This window comes from Phoxinus phoxinus (assembly GCF_949152265.1).
Source record: "Phoxinus phoxinus genome assembly, chromosome: 21".
Taxonomy (NCBI): Eukaryota; Metazoa; Chordata; class Actinopteri; order Cypriniformes; family Leuciscidae; genus Phoxinus; species Phoxinus phoxinus.
Window position 1 is genome coordinate 5,578,043 of NC_136896.1, and position 19,123 is coordinate 5,597,165.

A 19,123-nucleotide genomic window follows, 5' to 3' on the forward strand; every position below is an offset into this window, starting at 1 on the left:
AATACTCAAGACCAGCTACTTGAGACCAGCCAGTCTGGCACAAACAACCATGACACATTCAAATCACCTTTATTCCCCATTCTGATGCTCAGTTTGAACTTCAGCAGATCATCTTGACCATGTCTACATGCCTAAATATAATCTGCCATGTGATTGGCTGATTAAATAGTTGCATTAAGCAGTTAAACAGTGTACCTTATAAAGTGGCCAGTGAGTGTGTATATACTGTATTTATATATATATATATATATATATATATATATATATATATATATATATATATATATATATATATATATATATATATATATATATATATATACATTCACTGTGTAACCCCTGTATTAACCACAGTCCTACTCGCCCTGAAGCGGGACTCTCTATAGTGTCTCCAGCATGGGAGGCAGGCGTGCTAACAAGGACACTAAAGACCGCAGTCTCTAACATCAATCGCTAGTGCGCCTCTTGAGATCAGGGGAGTGAGGTTTACCTGAACTGGCCTCCATTACACTCACCCCCCCCCCCCCCCCCCCCCCTAACCCTCACTCCCACCCAGGCCACGGCACCAATGTAACCCCTCTGATCCTACTCGCCCCGCTCCAATGCGGGATGCAAACCGGCGTTTCCGGCATTGGGAGGAGAGCACGCTAAAAAAGACAGCAGTGTAGCGTCTGTCTAAAATACCTCCCAGAAGGAGTTGCTGTGCTGATTTTATTTAATTTTTTTCTGGATTTGAATGATGAGAATAAAACATATTATTATTTATTGAATAAGCATCTCACAATATATATCACATGACTTAAGGTGCAGTCATATATTAGCAACATTTCTGCAAAATGTTTTGTGGGCAAAAAAGGTACATTGACTATTGTCCATAGTGTATAGTGATCTACAAAGCGCACTCTGCTTTCACTCTGACCTCGCTTTCAAATCAAGCGGCTTTCTGTACTTCAGTGCAGTGAATCCACTTGACCAACATGACCAAGGACCATATCACACACCCGGTGCAATGCGGCGCCAGGCACGACGCAAGTGTTTTATGCTAGTTTCAACCTGATGCAGTTATCATTTTCACCTCCTGCGTCACGTTGTTTAAATGGCAAACGCATTTGTGCCCATTTGTGCGCCCATGGGTGTGCTGGTCTGAAAACAAGGTGCGTTCAGGCGCATTGTTGGCGCGTTGCAATATATTGAGGCAACTGAAATAGAAGTGCAGTATTTTTTTATTTATTTAAAGCTGCAGTCCGTAGTTTTTCCTCTTTGTCGCCATCTCTGTTTGAAATATGCAATTGCAGTTATTCACGGAATTATCAACTTTACGTGGGTTTTGCCTCGGCACGGGACAGCGCGGATGAAGGTGTGGATACTGTAATTCAGAATCACAGATTCTACTTTTTGGAAGTATGACCAACATAAGAATTTTCACTGGAAAATGTAATCTGAACAAGTAACATTCACTTTTGTTCTGACCACCTGAGGGAAAAATTACTGAAGCATTTCAGTAAATCGCGCTGATTAAATCTAACGATCGCTTATCATATCACATCAAACCGTGCAAATTAAACTTTGTACACTCTGCTAATTACACACACACCGCTTCCAAATTCCGCCATGTAAATAGCAATCTGCCATGGCGCGAGCGCAACTGGCTTTAAAAGGGAATGGGGAATTACACTCTGATTGGTTTATTGAACGTTACGCCCAAAACACACCCATTACTCATTAAGAGAACAGGGAGAACCCTTTTAGACCATGCGCCGTGCGCACCGATTTTTCCCGTCGTTAAACTAGCAAAAGTGGACTCAGACACGCCCTAAGTGCACTTGCGCCGTGTGCTTTAGAGACCAAGCGCTAAGATCGTTAAAATAGGGCCTCAAATCTGCAAGTGGGAATCTTTCGACCTAAGGTAAAATTCCCAATCACATTGATTCCTACTTGATTTTGTGTTAAATTGACGAACAGCTGTAAATGTGTCTGCATCTTTAGAAAAATAGGCACAAATCAGTAAATAAAATCTGAAAACAATGATATCATACATTTGAGTTATTTAGCTCATGCATATCTGTTTTCAGGCTAGGTCAAGCCTAAACGTATGTGACAGGGGAAAAAACTAACAGGCGATTAGCTCTTAATAATTAGAAGGCGAGTCTTCTGTTCCTATAGCCACCGTATTGAGTGTTGTGATTTCTCCCATTCATTCAAATCGTTCTCGTTATGCTGTCTGTACAATCAGGGAGTGAGGCAGGCAGAGGCCAGTGGAAACACTTCCTCATTTAATCAAGGCGACAACCCCCTCATTTGTCAGAGTTTTCCATGATTGGCAAACAGCTCCTGACTGCAGTCATCATTTAAAGACGGAATGAAAGCTGCAGCAGTAATGTGTGCCCTCCATCTGATGGACTCTCTCACCTATCATGTGTGACTATTTCAGAACCCAGTCCTCGCACTTTATTATTCATTTTATATTGACTGGCCCCAGACGATCCTCAACTATAGATAGACAGAACACGATAGATAGATAGATAGATAGATAGATAGATAGATAGATAGATAGATAGATAGATAGATAGATAGATAGATAGATAGATAGATAGATAGATAGATAGATAGATAGATAGATAGATAGATAGAACAGAGCCATGATCACGACATACATACTGTGAGTGTCTCACACTGTGCTGTAATGGAGATCTGTATTTCTAATACGTTCAGGAGGTTTCTAAGTACATAAGTTAGCACCTGTACTCTGTTTATTAGTATGCAGCAAATTAGAGGAAATTGCTATAAAACAAATAACAAGGTTGTTTATATATGGTCTAACAGTCTAGATCAGTGTCTGTGAGATGACAGCGCCCCCAAGTGACAGATATTTGCATTGTTATTCTCAACCATTGTCAGTCTTGTAGCCTATTTTCTGAGTCAATGTTTGTGATTTGACTGGCATAGGCAGGAGATAGGTTAGAGATTGATAAGCCCTCGTCCTCGGTACGCTGATCTCTTGCTCTGTCTGCCATGACTGCATCCGTGGAGTGGGAAATGGGTCAGTCTGACAAATGAAGCACCGATAATGGCTTATCTCCAGCTCGACAATGTGTTCTCTTTCTGCGCTGTCTGTGATCCTGGCTGGCACCTTTAGCAAGGACGCAGTGATGCTGAGAGGTGCTTGCCGGTATCTGTGAGACAGGTCAGTCTTTAGAGCCGCAGCAGTCTCTTAAATACAAGCTGTCACGTAATGGCAAAAGATGGATTGACTGTTTCTCTAAGTGGTGTGAAGATTAGCTTAATGAAATAGACAACAGCATTTTAGGACTGAAGGTCATTCTACAACTGAAAGTGGTGTGTGCAGTGGGAACAATTAAAGGGATAGTCGACACAAAAATAAAAATTCTGCCATTAAGTTCTAAACTTGTATGCATTTCTTGTTTCCCTGTGGAACACAAAAGAAGATATTTTGAAAAATGTTGGTAAGCAAATGGATCGGTTCCAATCTGACAATGCATCAATGGGAACCAAAAGTGGATAGGCCTACCAACATTCTTCAAGTACATTTTTTTTTTTTTTTTTTTTTTTTTTTTTTACTATCCCTTTAAATAAATATTTGTGATGTCAGCTGAAAATCAAAGCCATTTGTGGAGCAATTTATTACAAAAACAACCATTTTCTTCTTATTTGGAATACAAGCAGTACGATTTGCATTAAGAAGATTTTGATTTCATGTTGACTTTAATATGGTAAATGTCAAAAATAACTCATCAACTCTACAAAAGGTAAATCATTTTCTTCTAAAATGTCTCCTTCTGTTAATACAATGCATTCCAGTTTCCTTTCAACCATAATGGCTAATGCAGGAAGGCCTAAATTGTATTTGAGGTCTCGTCGGACCCTCTTTGTGATTCAACTTAATTTGCTCTACTGTGAAAAAAAAAAAGTAAGTAAAGCCTTGTGTCCTTTGTAGGTGTATTGTGGAGCGGTAAAGAGAGGAAATGAGTTGAAATTTGATGGAGACAGAGGAGATAAAAGCATGAATGCTAAAATAGCAGAGAGGAGAATGGGAATGAAAATAGCGACATCTAAACAAATCAAAACGTTGGAGCTCATCAACAGGAAGAGCGTGCGCTCGCTGGACCACTGCTTCTCGTGAATACTACCGTGTATTGTGCACATTATTTTTTTGACAGACATCGATGTCTTGATATTTAAATGATGGATCATGTGGTAATGATTATTTTATTTCTTAGCCGGCAAGTATTCAGTGAAGTGATTGATGCCCATAAGTGTGTAATGTCGATGCTTTTGGTTTTAATATTCCAACCAATAGCCAGATTACGTTTTTGACAGACGTGATAACATGCGTAAGTGCACTATGTTTGCTTTCTGGGTAATTATAAAACGCGCTGGAGGCGTTTCAAAATGCTTTTTGTGTTATTCATTACACTTATTTTACGGAATCAAGTTTATTGCGTGGCATAAATAAATTATGTTACTCAGAGACAGAGACATGTTTGACTTACATTTACATTTAGTCATTTAGCAGACGCCTTTATCCAAAGCGACTTACAACTGAGGACTACAGCAAGCGAGTCATCGTGAAGAGGCGAAAAAAGAATTTGACTTGTCAAAAAAATGTTACATTCAGCTTTCGCAAATTCATTACCTTTTGAAAATCAAGTACATTTTTACCAGGAAACAAGTTGCTTTGATGCACAGTTGTTTCTGTTTATCGTGTCTTATAACATTTTTTTTGTTTGTTTTTTTACCCATGGAAATGCAGATACTGTTGTAAATAATGTGAAAAATCACTTTCCAAAACCATTATTAGCAGATTTTGATAGTACTGTTCAAAAGTTTCGGGTAGTACGTTTTTTTTTTAAGCAATTGATACTTTTATTGAACAAAGGGATGCATTTGACTGATCAAATTACAGTAAAGACGGTTATAATTTCACAACATATTTCTATTTCAAATCAATTCTGATCTTTTGGACTATCTATCTACCTATCTATCTATCTATCTATCTATCTATCTATCTATCTATCTATCTATCTATCTATCTATCTATCTATCTATCTATCTATCTATCTATCTATACTTATTTTTTTTTAAGCTCCACTGCATTTTGCACACAGCTGGAAGTCCAATCCTTTCAAAACATACTTCTTTGACCTTGCAGTCTGTGCTGATGACAAAACTTATAGCTTGCAGACTGTCCACGTTCCGGTCCAGCTCGCAGATTGTCTGTGTGTTGTAATTTTCCTGAAGTATAGGCTTAACTGTCAGTCCGGTGGACATACACATCATTTCCGACTGAAAGGCTGCAGTGAGATCTGTGTCTGAGGTTCGTTCGAGGACAGCCGAGTGCTAACCTCATTTTGTTGAGCACGCTCTTACTTAATGACCAGCCAGCCCACACAAATTACCATGGAAACGAGGCCATAAAAGTCTCCACTTCATTCCTCACCCCTCCACCCCAACACCCCGCACATCCCGTATGCAAATGAACTGCGTTTATAACTCCTGAGATTTCCCCGTCTAGACCTCAGGGGTTAAGTTAACATGGAGAGTAATTCAGCCCGCATGCGATCTGATGTTAATGACACTCAGAGATTTAGGGCTTTCACTATGACATTGATGGGCGAAGACGAGGCTCATTTAAAGCCGTGCTTGTTCACTTTATCAAACTATCCTCCTCCTTACCTGTCTAGAATGGCCAATATACAGGCACTTAATTAACACGTGTGTTTTAATTAAACCTCCCCAGAGAGTTTCAGAGCGGCCTATGCATCTTCCATCTAAAAATAGGGAGTCCAAGAAGCGCCTAAAGCCAGCTGAAAGAAGTCTTCATGAAATCAAAATGAATATATACTTTTTAAAGTGCATAAACAACAACAACGTCACATCATAATCACTTTCCTTTTTTCAACTGATGTAACAATTTCTCAAATCTCCCCTCCAACTTCCTCATTCTTGCACTTTTCATGATCCAATCAGTATTTTTCTTTATTAAATGCTTTCACTTTGAGATATTTCATATTACAGAAATAAAATCATTTGTGAATGTGCTTAAAGGGTTAGTTCACTCAAAAATGAAAATAATGTCATTAATGACTCACCCTCATGTCGTTCTAAGCCCGTAAGACCTCCGTTCATCTTCGGAACACAGTTTAAGATATTTTAGATTTAGTCCGAGAGCATTCTGTCCCTCCATTGAAACTGTATATACAGTATACTGGCCATGTCCATAAAGGTAATAAAAAGATCATCAAAGTAGTCCATGTGACATCAGTGGGTTAGTTAGAAGTTTTTGAAGCATCGAAAATACTTTTTGGTCCAAAAATAACACAAAATAAGACTTTATTCAGCATTGTATTCTCTCCCGGGTCTGTTGTCAATCCTTCACAGTTACGCTGATGGCGTAAGACGCTGATGACGTGTTATCTGGTGCGCCCGAGCTTCGTTTACAGTCTGAGGGAAACGCACGCTGTAAAAGTGTCTCATCCGCGACATGCACATTTACGCACCATTAAAAAAATGATATCCACGCAAACAATGTAGAATAGCTTGAATATAGCGTGCGTCTCCCTCAGACTGTAAACGAAGCTCGGGCGCACCAGATAACACGTCATCAGCGTCTTCCGTCAGCAGCGTCACTGCGGAGTCGTGAACGCAGATTCACAACAGACCCGGGAGAGAATACAATGCGGAATAAAGTCTTATTTAGTTTTATTTTTGGACCAAAAAGTATTTTCGATGCTTCAAAAACTTCTAACTAACCCACTGATGTCACATGGACTACTTTGATGATGTTTTTATTACCTTTATGGACATGGCCAGTATACTGTATATACAGTTTCAATGGACGGACAGAAAGCTCTCGGACTAAATCTAAAATATCTTAAACTGTGTTCCGAAGATGAACGGAGGTCTTACGGGCTTAGACAGACATGAGGGTGAGTCATTAATGACATTATTTTCATTTTTGGGTGAACTAACCCTTTAATGTGCTAAGTTCAAGGTAAGTGTGTAATTTTAAATCCACTAGCATCACAAAATGATATTGTAAAAATAATGATGTTTGGAATTCTACATTTCTCAGTATATGTGCACAGTATGCAGATTTTCTGTATGACCTAGAGTACAAAATGATCTTCCATGGGTGACTGATAAACTGGAAGAATATATTTCTGGGCTCATTTTTTTTTATCCTACAGTCAAATATTCTTTGCACCAAATTGGATTTAAATTGCAAAATGATTTACAAAATGATAACTGAATGCCAAGGTCATGTGCCAAACACAGTAAAGTCATGTGAAAGCAATGTGGCATATTACATTAATTATCAATTAATGCATTCTATTCCACCTATTTCTCTCTCTCTCTCTCTCTCTCTCTCTCTCTCTCTCTCTCTCTCTCTCTCTCTCTCTCTCTCTCTCTCTCTCTCTCTCTCTCTCTCTCTCTCTCTCTCTCTCTCTCTCTCTTTCTCTCTTCTCTCTCTCTCTGTCAGACGCTCTGATGGATGGATGTTTGCTTACCCAGCAGTATGACGATGCACACCAGAATAGCGATCAAGGCTCCGGTACTGAGGCCCACAGGAAGGAAATGGCTTCAGCGCTGCATGTTAATAAAGATCCCTCGGTGTCACAGCCACACACGCGGATGGTGAGAGTACTGGTACTGCTCAAAGTCTGGAGGCCACCGTCCTCAATCACCACTGGAAGGTGGTAGATCTCCTGAGACCACCTTTTAAAACCACTACGCAGGGCAACGACTCCAGCAGTGTTATCTAGGAAGAAAAAAAACAAAACTTTTTTTTAAAATATTTATTTAGCATTTGTATCAAAGAAAAATAAAGATTTTTTTTTTGTCATATTAATATGATTATTTTATTATTTATATTTATTTTTAATATATTTAATATATATTTTAATATAATATATTTATTATATATTAATATAATTATATATAATCAAAATATATAAAATTGTTTTAGATATAATTATTTAATAATACATTAATATATATATAATACTTTAAAAATATATATTATTTCTAGTCAGTGTTATTAGGCTCAGGAAGCGACAAGGGGAGCAAAAATTACCAAGATTACTTCACTTACATATTTAACTTTTTATTCAGCTTAATAATAACCCCCCGCAGAAAACCACAAATTGAATTTGCTTATGAACTAGCACACAGCTATTGATTGTTTGGTGATTTTGTTGACAACCCCAGAGCGCCGCAGGAAGTATGCTTGTGTCATTATAAAGGATTGTTATTGATTTACCATAACCACTGCATCCTTCATCTAGATGATTTTGTGCATCACAACGAGCTCTCTTGCATAATTTTTCACAGTGAACAAACAGTGTTTAGTGCACTATGCAGTCTAGTTCAACAGGGATATCACACTACAGCTGGGTGCCGAATCCCCCTCAGGCGTCTAAATAAAATGCTTTATCTCTTTGAGGAGACTGTTTGAGCCTGCACATTCATCTGCAATGATTTCAGGAGGTAGAGAAGCTCTTTCACATTCTGGTGACCTACTGTAACATTGCTGGTCAACTGAGATTTATAACTTCCTGAAGGCAACTCCATCTCTCTGACTCAGTTCCAAACCCTTACAGCAGAATCGGACATGTTCATGCTTCTAATCTGATGTAACAAAAGCACAAATAGTTTGAAATGGTGCTTTTTAAAAGAGATAAGGCTACTTCTAATGCTGAATAAAATATTTATAATCAATATTTCCCTTGACAGCTACCATTTTAAAAGGCATTACATATTTTTACAATTAGTGTTATCATTGACATCATTAAACTTGAATAGGTAAACTTACACTCAATATAGACACAACTAAATCTATATTCGAATTTAACAAAATATTTAATTACATTAAGATATTACGTGAATCTGTGAATATTTTTTTGACATGAACAGTCTGTACAAATTGATTCATTAGGTGAATCAGACTTCTCTGCACTAGTAGATTCATATGGCATCAGATTCAGAAGACAGAGACACATTGATTATACTGTATAGGACAGCATTATTTTGCTGCACACTGTTTTGAACAGACATCCTTGTGATGATAGCGCAGCTTTGAACTCTAAAAATGTGATTATATGTCCCAAAACTACACAGAATTGTGTTTTTCACAAGAGATTTGTCCTTGTAGCAACACCCATGCTCCAGTCATAACGGTTAAATGGCACTAAACAATGCAATGTCTCTGTTTGTGTTTTGTAAAAATCAGTGTGGTTGTTTTAATGTTCAGAGAAATTACATGTTGTCTTCGCCAGCATCATGGCGGCTGTAAGTTGCTGGTTATGAACTCTGGTCAGACCACCTGACCTTGTCTCTGTGACTTTATGCTGACCGCATTTTCTTGACGGGTGGGCATTTTCAAGAAAATCTCGCATGTTACAGACCCTTTTCATCACTTTTTTTTTTCCTAAACTGCCCACAGCGGAAACTGTCACCTTGTCCCAGTAAATCACATCTTAAGTGTGCATTCATGCCTAAAGTGAGCACAGCCATTCCATAAAGCCTAAAATAGTGAACGTAGTGGAAGAATAGCACGTCAGCTGCGTTATAAATAAACAATTACATAAAAACACAGTGTCACGATTTTTCTTGAATTCAATATTTTTTTACCTAAAGATTGCATGCACAAAAAAATTGAATGTCACAAGCTTGTGCTTAAAAGAAAAATCCAAAAATAATGGATAATAACAGATGCTAAAATTAAATAAAAGTACACTTATTCATTTGTTTGGTGATTTAATAATTAATTGATTTTTTTATATTGTATTTACAATTTAATTATGTACTTAATAATTTATTTAAATAATGCAACACTTATTTATTGATATAATATTGAGTAATTTTGCCCTCCATACACTTGTGTATGAAATTATATATACATCTATAATTATTTATATGATTTTTTCTCTCTTTTTTTCTTCTTCTTCCAAACAGATCACTTGACTAGGAAATAACAGACAGACTCACTCCCAAAGTCTCTGATGGTGAAGTTTTTGGTCTTCACTCCCTCTTGAGGGGATTTGAAGGAAAATCTTTGTCCGGCTTGAGGGAGATCCTGGTCGGTTGCACTGATGACCTGAACCACCTGTGACACAACGTTAATCGAAAGATTATTGATCAGGGTTTAAGAATTGATCATAAACAGTCTCTGATTTCACATTTTATCACTGATGGACACAGATTGTGCGAAAATGTAAAAAATAAAGTAACCATTGCATAACTTATCTCTTGTTTAAAGTCACCATGACATCAAAATGTAAAATTATTGTTTTCATTAAATATGTGCACATCATTTATTTTTATTCATGTGCCTTCATAATCTTTAATCAAATTAACCCCTTCCTCTTCCTCTGATGGGGTGAGGGCGGGACAATGTGTCACTCACATGAGATCCACCAATAGCAGCACACCACAATCATCCAACAACCAATCAATTCCCCATGGACACAATCAAGCCCTGCCCTACATTCTTCTGATTCGAGAAACAGTTTCACTCAAATATGTCACAATAGGGAATAAAAGACGAATACAACTTCTGTTTAAATGTTTTATGGTGAATATTACATTTTTCTAATGATTTATGAAGGTTATTAGTGAACAGGCAAATCAACTCTTAGGCAATTATAATAAACTTTATTAAATATACATTATTAAAATTGAAATTAATATCATCAGGTATTTATGGACAAACTATAGTCATAAATAAACATTATCTGAAACCATGGGGGTGTTTTAAAAGACAGAGAGTGTAGAAAACTAATTTTCCATAATTAATGGAGATATATATGCAGCCACATAACATAAGAAAAACAACCCAATTTACAGTGCTTTATGTATATGAAGCAATTAAACTCACAACATTAAATGACGCATAATTAAAAAAACGAGTCGCAAGTGGATGAATGCACGCATCAGCCGGAAACATGTGCTCAATAATAATGTTGAAAACACTGCTCCTGTGGTTTTTCTTCTCCATTCTGCATCTAAAACCAATTAGTCTGCTTTCACATCCAGTGATCATGATACACTGTGCACTAACATCGCAAGCAGATCGATCTTCCGTGGCTAGCAGACATCCGTACCGCCCACCCTCCCGCTGGCATCACCTGTTGTAGAGCTGTCACAGGCACCACAGGTGCATGCTGGGTAGGACGATTAGCACAGCACTAATGCATCACTTACCCACCAGGCTCTTCCTGTCCAATGTATCAATCAACACACTTCTGGCCAGAAGCGTCATACTTATTCAAAATAAGAAAAGGAGATTTTTTTTAATGGAAAAAGTGTTTTTCTTTTTCTTTTCGTTTTTTATACCCCTCCTGGCATCAAGTGAGGCAGGAATGAGAAAATAAAATAAAATATATTGTATAATACAATTACTCATAACTAGGTTTTTAGAAAGATTTTCCCGTTTACTCCGAGGTTCAGTGCATAGAGGGTAAAATACAGTAGATTAGGAAATCACACACACACACACACACACACACACACACACACACACACACACACACACACACACACACACACACACACACACACACACACACACACACACACACACACACACACACACACGCTGTGTCTGGCTAGAACAGGGAATATACTGCACTTTCTGGAATTAATGAGAGTGTCAGAGTCTGGAGTCTGTCATACATCATCTTAAATGGCTCATTAGACCAGAATTGGTTTTCGACATGCAAACATACACACATGCACACACAACCATTTATATGCACTCACCTGCCCGGCTTTGGCGCTCTCACACACGAAGGTCTCGTAAGGCATGGCCAGCTCTGGTGGAAACTCATTAATGTCCAGCACATGAACTGTGACGGCCACTCTACTGGTCAGCACTGGGTTATCTACACAAACAACACACACGTAAGATATGATGACAGACAGCACCCTGTGAACTTTTCTTTACACATACATTACAATGCACACGTTTACAGTCGTTCTTCAGTTTAGGGGAACTTTTCTGTTCCTTGATGATTTTAAAGATGTTTGAAATGCCCAACATAAACATTCCAATATCTACAACATGATACATTTATATTAGCTTTATTTGATAAAATACGCTTTGAATTATGAAAATGTGGGTACGATTCTTTTAAAGCAAAGTAATACTTTAATTCAGCAATGATATGTTAAAATCATCAAAAGTGACAGTAAAGAGATTTATAACATCACAAAAAAATTGTATTTAAAAAAAAAATGCTGTTCTTTTGCACATTTGATTCATCCAATAATCCTATTTCTTAACATTGATAATAATAAGAAATGTTTTTTTGAGCAGCAAATCATAATTTCTGAAGGATCATGTGACACTGAAGACTGATCACAGAAAAAAAAATACATTTTAAAATATATTCAAGAGTTAATTTAAATTGTAGTAATTTTTAACAACATTATTGTTTTGTGTTTTTGATCAAATTAATACAGAAGACTTCTTAGAAAAAAAAAAAAAAAAAAAAAATCAAACCAACCCCTAACTTTTGAATGGTAGTACAGTTTGAAGAAGTTACTTTAAAAAAAAGATTTCAAGTACCCAGACAGAGTGTTTAAAACAGAATCAGCATATACACTTTATAACTGCCGGTATGATGGCTTCAGAACCGCTTTGCATTTGGATTGGATCACATTAATAACTCCACACTTCCTTTAAATCATACATAGACGGCATATCACATGAGCTTTCTATTGAGGAACCAAAAATATTTCAAATATAATTTAAAGGCATAAAAAGAGTGGTACTGTACTAATGATATAAACATGTTTAAACCATACTACTATACTGCCACCATGTGGTTTTACAGCAATCATTTATAGGGTTATCCCCAAACTGTCTATTCTATTCTATTCTATTCTATTCATAAAACTACACAAAAAGTAGTTTCATCATTTTTTAACTGAATAACATGGTTGATAAAATAACACAGAAGAACTTTCTAGCTGACACACAAGGTCATTGGTGTCCTCTCTGGCACAGCTGTTGATGTTCGAACACGTCTTGCTGATATTGTTTGAGCGGGCAGTGTGTGTGGAGGTGAACATCAGTGCGGAATAAACTTTTATAGATCAGATCCGTGAGATGGGCTCAGCATGTCTGAGGAGAAGGTGAGAAGGCTTAGAACGAGGGATCTGAACTCATCCCTCCCCGGGGTCCCGTATAAAGCCAAGACCTGTGGGCGACCTTGATGAAGATGAGCAATCTTCCTGGAGAGAAAGAGAGTGTGTGTGTGTGTTTGTGTGTGTGCGTGTGCGAGCGCAGCTGCTTGTTACTTCAGCTTCAGGGACTCCAGGGCGTCTGATGTCCAGTAACAAAATAAAATAAATAAAAATAATACTGTTGCTACAATTTATCTGAGATCTGACACATCATAATTCAGGCCCTGTGCTTCTGCCCCAAATGTCCTGCAGAAAATGACTTGTTACTTGGCCAATACTGGAGTTTTGAAAGATATAAAACAATAATACAAAAAAAGTTTTGGCTAACTAAATGTTAAATGCAAAATTTTAACCCACGTAGTATTTACTGTAATATGTTCATACATGGCAACACGTTATAATTTCCTAACTTAACTTTTAGACATTTCCATTTGTCATTACGTAAAGCTGAACATATGACTAATCTATGGACAATATCAATAGTATCTTGAAAATAATTTAACAATTCAGGGTGTGAACTTTGACCCATAATTATATGTGTGTGTGTGTGTGTGTGTGTGTGTGTGTGTGTGTGTGTGTGTGTGTTTCACTGATGAAAATGGTGAGAAAATGTACAACTGTATTCTACAGACTTTACTCTGAACGCCACATGAACAAACATGTCATCATCCGCTTGTCGGAAAAAAATATGTTTTGAAGTAGGCTATGAACTAACAAAAAACATTTCGATATCAATCTCAATATGCGATGGACATCGGTTATGCTTATCTTAGGCAGCACTATATTTAATGAAGAACATCCAAAAAAACATAAACCGGAAGCGATATATAGAATAAGGATGTTTGTTTGCTTATAACCCGTATTGAAGTGGACAAATGTAATTGACAAATGCCCTCAAAATTCATAAACTAGCCTATATTATATTCACTAATGATGTTGTTAATGTTACATTTTGCAACAAATTTTCATAGAAAATATAATTTAAGCCTATAAGCTTTAGTGTAGTGGTTAACCATGGCTTCAACAAGGACGGATTTAACCACTAGATGGCGATGTTGTATAAGAGTGAAATCCGAGACTTTTAGAGACCGAATAACACAGTAAATGTGCCTTTATGAGAGTCTTTGTGATGTTTTTGTCTTTTGATTTACAGGTTTGACAGAACATTTGTGTACATTAGCTTGTATATGAGAAAAACACTTTCCTTTTCATTAACTTGATTGTTGCCCTGTTTTCAACTGATGTAAACAGGGCAAGAAACACATTTTTTTTTTCTAACTGTAGAGTAAAAAAGCTGTTTTCTTCAGCTAGCTGACTATTCATAGAAGGGATTATGTAAATCAAGGGTATCTGTGTGTTCTAATGGAAACTAAGGGCAGAAGTTTTCATGTGCAACAAGCGTGAAATGTTTGAAAACTGCGTGCTGACTCGTGCTTTCCTCAGCATTTTCATATTTAGTACAATATGATTCAGAGACTCCAGAACATCTGGAATTCCACCTGGCGTGGCATTAACACTGCTAAAAAGCTCAGGAGAGAGGCAGAAAAACAAGAATCTGCGATGTATGCCAGACTAGCTTGTGATGGTGTTAAACAGGTGTTCTGCGCATCTCGTAATCACTGGTTCTGAGAGATATAAAAGCAGTCACGCATGTTTTACAAGACTCTGTATAATGCTAGTGAGGGTTTTGCACACCACACGCTGGTGAAATTAGCATTTATAAGACGTAAGACTGCAAAAAATGTCTGGTTAAATACTTTTTGTGTTCATTTTACAGCTCCAAATTACCGCTCCAAGGCTACCCCAAAGTGGGTGAAAAAGTTTTAGGGACATGCTAAATGGTAAGTTTGGTAAGAGATGGCTTAGTTGATCAATAATTGAATATATATATATATTTTTCTAATATTTAGAAAGGCATGAGTTATGAATGAAAGACAATGTGCTCTGTGATTTCTCTTAATCTGAATGATTCCATCCAAAGGAACAGGATGTAAAATTGTCTTCAATACACTGATAGTGAAGACAGAAAATGGATAAAAACGGAGCTTCTAACACATGGTGGACAATTCCCACTGCAGTAGAGGAGTGAAGTAACTGCTCTGACTTCTGCTAAGTCTCCCAAATTAGCTTTAGAAATCACAATTAGCATATCAGCAGTGCAACCTTGAGAGACAGTGAGTAATAACCGTTACCATGGTGATACAGGCTCAACTTTTAATGACCTCTCATCCCCATTCCGTCTTAATGAATGTGAGTCGCCGCGTTTGTAATTTTGATTGAGCACCACATAGCCTCCAAGATAATGGCTTTGGTGACTTCTCGGCGGATTTGACGACTTGATGACGATGGATTTGCTTATTTACGCGGTGATTCAATCCACAGATCTTTTCCGACACAAACACAATTACAGCAATGACAAGTTTGACGTTGGTGCGTGATCGCCTTTCAAATGGCTTCCTAAAATAGTCAATGTGAAATGTAGTTTGCAACCCCTTTTACTTCCATAATCTGAAGGCCTTTCCAAATGAAATAGCATATTCAACCAGAAAGATACAAATTGTCGGCCGGGACTTTGAGAATTGATCGGCTTATGAAAAGTGGGTGTTATTTAGCACAACTGAGGTGGCTGGAGGAGAGGGCTGACATTGTAAAATGTGTACTTAGTTACCCAAGAAAGTACTGGTATTATAAGGTTACTACATGGGTTAAGATTATGTTTAGGGGTAGGTTCAGGGTTAGTACCTTTACCCAGTTATTGCAATTGTTATAATAAGTACATTGTATGTACACTGTAAAATAAAGTGCTACAGTAAAAGGAGTTTGTGATGTCATCCAAAAAGGGGTGTAGAATGTTAAATAAAATAAATAAATAAACAAACAAACAAACAAACAAATAAATAAATAAATAAATAAATAAATAAATTAATTAATTAATTAATTAATTAACTAATTAATTAATTAATTAATAAAAAAAAATAAAAAAATACTGTTAAAGATCAGGGTCAGTAAGTTATTTTTATTTTTTTTCAAAAATATATTTTTGTTCATCAAGCACTGATTAAATTGATCAAAAGTGTTCTTGAGTTGTTATACAATAATTTTGTTATAAAATATTTCAAATAAATGCTGTTCTTATGAAGTTTCTATTCATTGAGAATCCTGAAAAAGTATCACTCTTTTCACACAAATTTATTTTAAATAAAATGGGTTGCAGTATTTTAAACATTGATAATAATCAGATTTTTTCTCTTGAACCGCAAATCATCATATTATAATGATTTTTGAAGGATCATGTGACACTGACTGGAGTAATGATGCTGAAAATTCAGCTTTGCATCACAGGAATAAATTACATTTTAAAATATATTTAAATAGAAACCTGTTATTTTAAATTGTAAAAAAATATTTAACAATATTGCAGTTTTTACTATATTTTTGATCAAATAAATGCACCCTTGGTGAGCATAAAATAAATCATTTATTTTTTTGTTGCAGATGCTGCAGGTACAACATGCACCAATGCATTGTGAACAGTAAGACCAGTAACATGAAAATATAAACTGTCAATTTTGGTTTCAAACTGACTTTTGAAACACCTTATCATTAATGTTTAATCATTGTTGTTCATGAAGACATAACGTGAGACCAAGTCTTCTATAAATGACCACACTGATGGCAGGGAACAATTAATTCACCAGCAGTTTAAGAACTTTGGGAATACATCAATTGTTAAATCCAGGAGGTCAAGGAGAAAAGAAAGACACTGTAGTAATGATACATATTCCAGGAGAGTCGTCATATTTTATGAATGCTCGTAAAAAGCAGACTTAATGGAATTCGCTGCTGACTGCGCAGTGATGGGCCACCGTAAATCCGTAAGATAAAAATCCCTGCATTTAAGACAATTAGACTTTTATGAATCACTTCTGAGGTTCACAGCCATACTTACTAACTTTAGTGGCCACGGCTGAAATGTTGTGCTGCGCTATACTCTCCCTGTCCAGAAGCTCATTGGTCGAGATGGTTCCCCTGATGGGATCGATGTCGAAGAAACTGTCCAAGTCGCTCTTCCAGTCAATTGAATACCTGAAGAACAAAGAACAGATTTAGTTCAGTACATTTGAGGGGCATATCCACCCTAACTAGGCTAGGCACTACTGTAGGCGATGTTCAAGAGTATACATTACCATTTTTGTCCTTCTTTTCTCATCCTCACAGTTTTGCACAGTGCTCATTACGTTTGATTTAGTCATGCGGCAAGCAGGCATGGAGATATTGTGCACTCTAGCGAACTGCTATGTGTGGGTCCAGTTTTGAACAGCTGTGATGTCGGTGTAATAGCCTAGCAACCTTGTTAACACACCCCGTGAGCATTCACAGGGGTGTGTTTTACACGTGTCTCGGTGAGGCTTTGCACCCCAGTATATGCATGAGAAAGTTCGGTTTGCGATGACCTCGCTCACATACTTGACGGTTTGGATTCTCTCACAAACACTTTTTTCAAACCTGAACTCCTGGTCGTATTAATGTAGGCTGGTGTTTTCAACACTGCTTGTTTATTTATTTGTGGCTTGACCTAGAATTGAGCAAAGGGAAATTAAGTTGGAGAGCTGGGTGAGGTGGGATGCTACGGGGTTTATAGTTTCCACATTTCAGCTGCTGCCTTGTTAAATTTACTCAAAAGGTGGTCAACAAAAAGAAAACAGAAAAACATCTGAGGATTTGTGTGCATTTGCATTGGGTTCTCAACAGAAGCCTTTGATGTTCTGATTCACAACTGTTAGGAGGCCTGATTCTCCATAATAATCATCACACATACCATACAGAGACTGCAGCGGTGGGAATGTAATGCATATAAATGACTCATTCTGAATCTGTGTGTAACGATCACCGGTGAGAGTGCGTGGGATTACTATCAGAGTGCCAACCCGGACAATCACCACACACCCACAGACTCCGTTCCCCACAATCCTTTGCCCAGACTAATCAGCCATGATCACATCCACCTGTATGTAATTAGCTTGTTTAGCTCACCCCATATAGTCCTGGTTTTCACATTCATTCCCTGCGAAGTCTTGTTTAGTGTTTTTCTGAGCATTCTCGCTGTTGATCCCGTGTTTGATCTTTGCCTGTTTCTTGGGCCACATTTACACATAGCCGGGTATTTAGAGAAACGAATATTTCTTCCCCTCCGTTTTCAATAATAACATCGTGCACACAACCCGCATAAATACGCCGTTGAGCGCCTTTATAACTATGCTAAACCTATGGGCGGCAGTGTAGGGAGAAGGATAAAGCCATGCAAGCCAATCAGAATCCTCAGAATCGACAAGAGAGAACCTAAAACCCCGTTTCTCCCAGTTGACACGACAACATATAACCGGCGTTTTCAGAAATCTCCACTTTGCCCGGAGTTTTTAGAAATGATCGTTTTCTGGGATAAAAACAGCGTTTTCGTGTAAATGACAGGCCAAAACGCAGAGAAATATCTGCGTTTTCCCATCGTGTAAACGGGGCCTTGGATTCACCTTTTTGCCTGTGTCCCATGTCTTTTTGTTGTGTTTGTTTGTATGGACTGCCTTTCTGTGTTAGACCTTACCTGTGCTTTGCATTACATCTTTGGATTACCCTTTCAAAATAAACTGCATTTGGATCCTCAACCTTCGTGTCTCGGAGCAGTATGTGACACTGTGTTAATACAGCACATTTCAAAACAGGAAATATTTGGGGAAAGAAAAGATTGCTCGAAACCCTCAGGCCATGTTTACACCTGGTTTTAAGATGCGTTTTGGTCGATCGGATTACAAAGGAGACATTCCCGTTTACATCTGGTGATTTAATCCGTCTCATTTGTCCACCTCTTTCCTGATTTCTTCGAGGGGAGGGTCGATGGGTAATTTTTTTTTTTTTTTCA

General features: G+C 37.4%; 1 protein-coding gene across 1 annotated transcript in view; it reads right to left on the bottom strand.

Moving 5' to 3' along the window:
* The window catches only part of cdh12b (cadherin 12b), a 128,311-nt gene that overhangs the window by 2,075 nt on the left and 107,113 nt on the right, over positions 1-19,123 (bottom strand). The window contains 5 exon segments of the mRNA XM_079595684.1: positions 7,530-7,595; positions 7,598-7,780; positions 10,009-10,126; positions 11,782-11,903; positions 17,159-17,295. Of these exon segments, the coding sequence (XP_079451810.1) occupies positions 7,530-7,595; positions 7,598-7,780; positions 10,009-10,126; positions 11,782-11,903; positions 17,159-17,295 (626 nt within the window).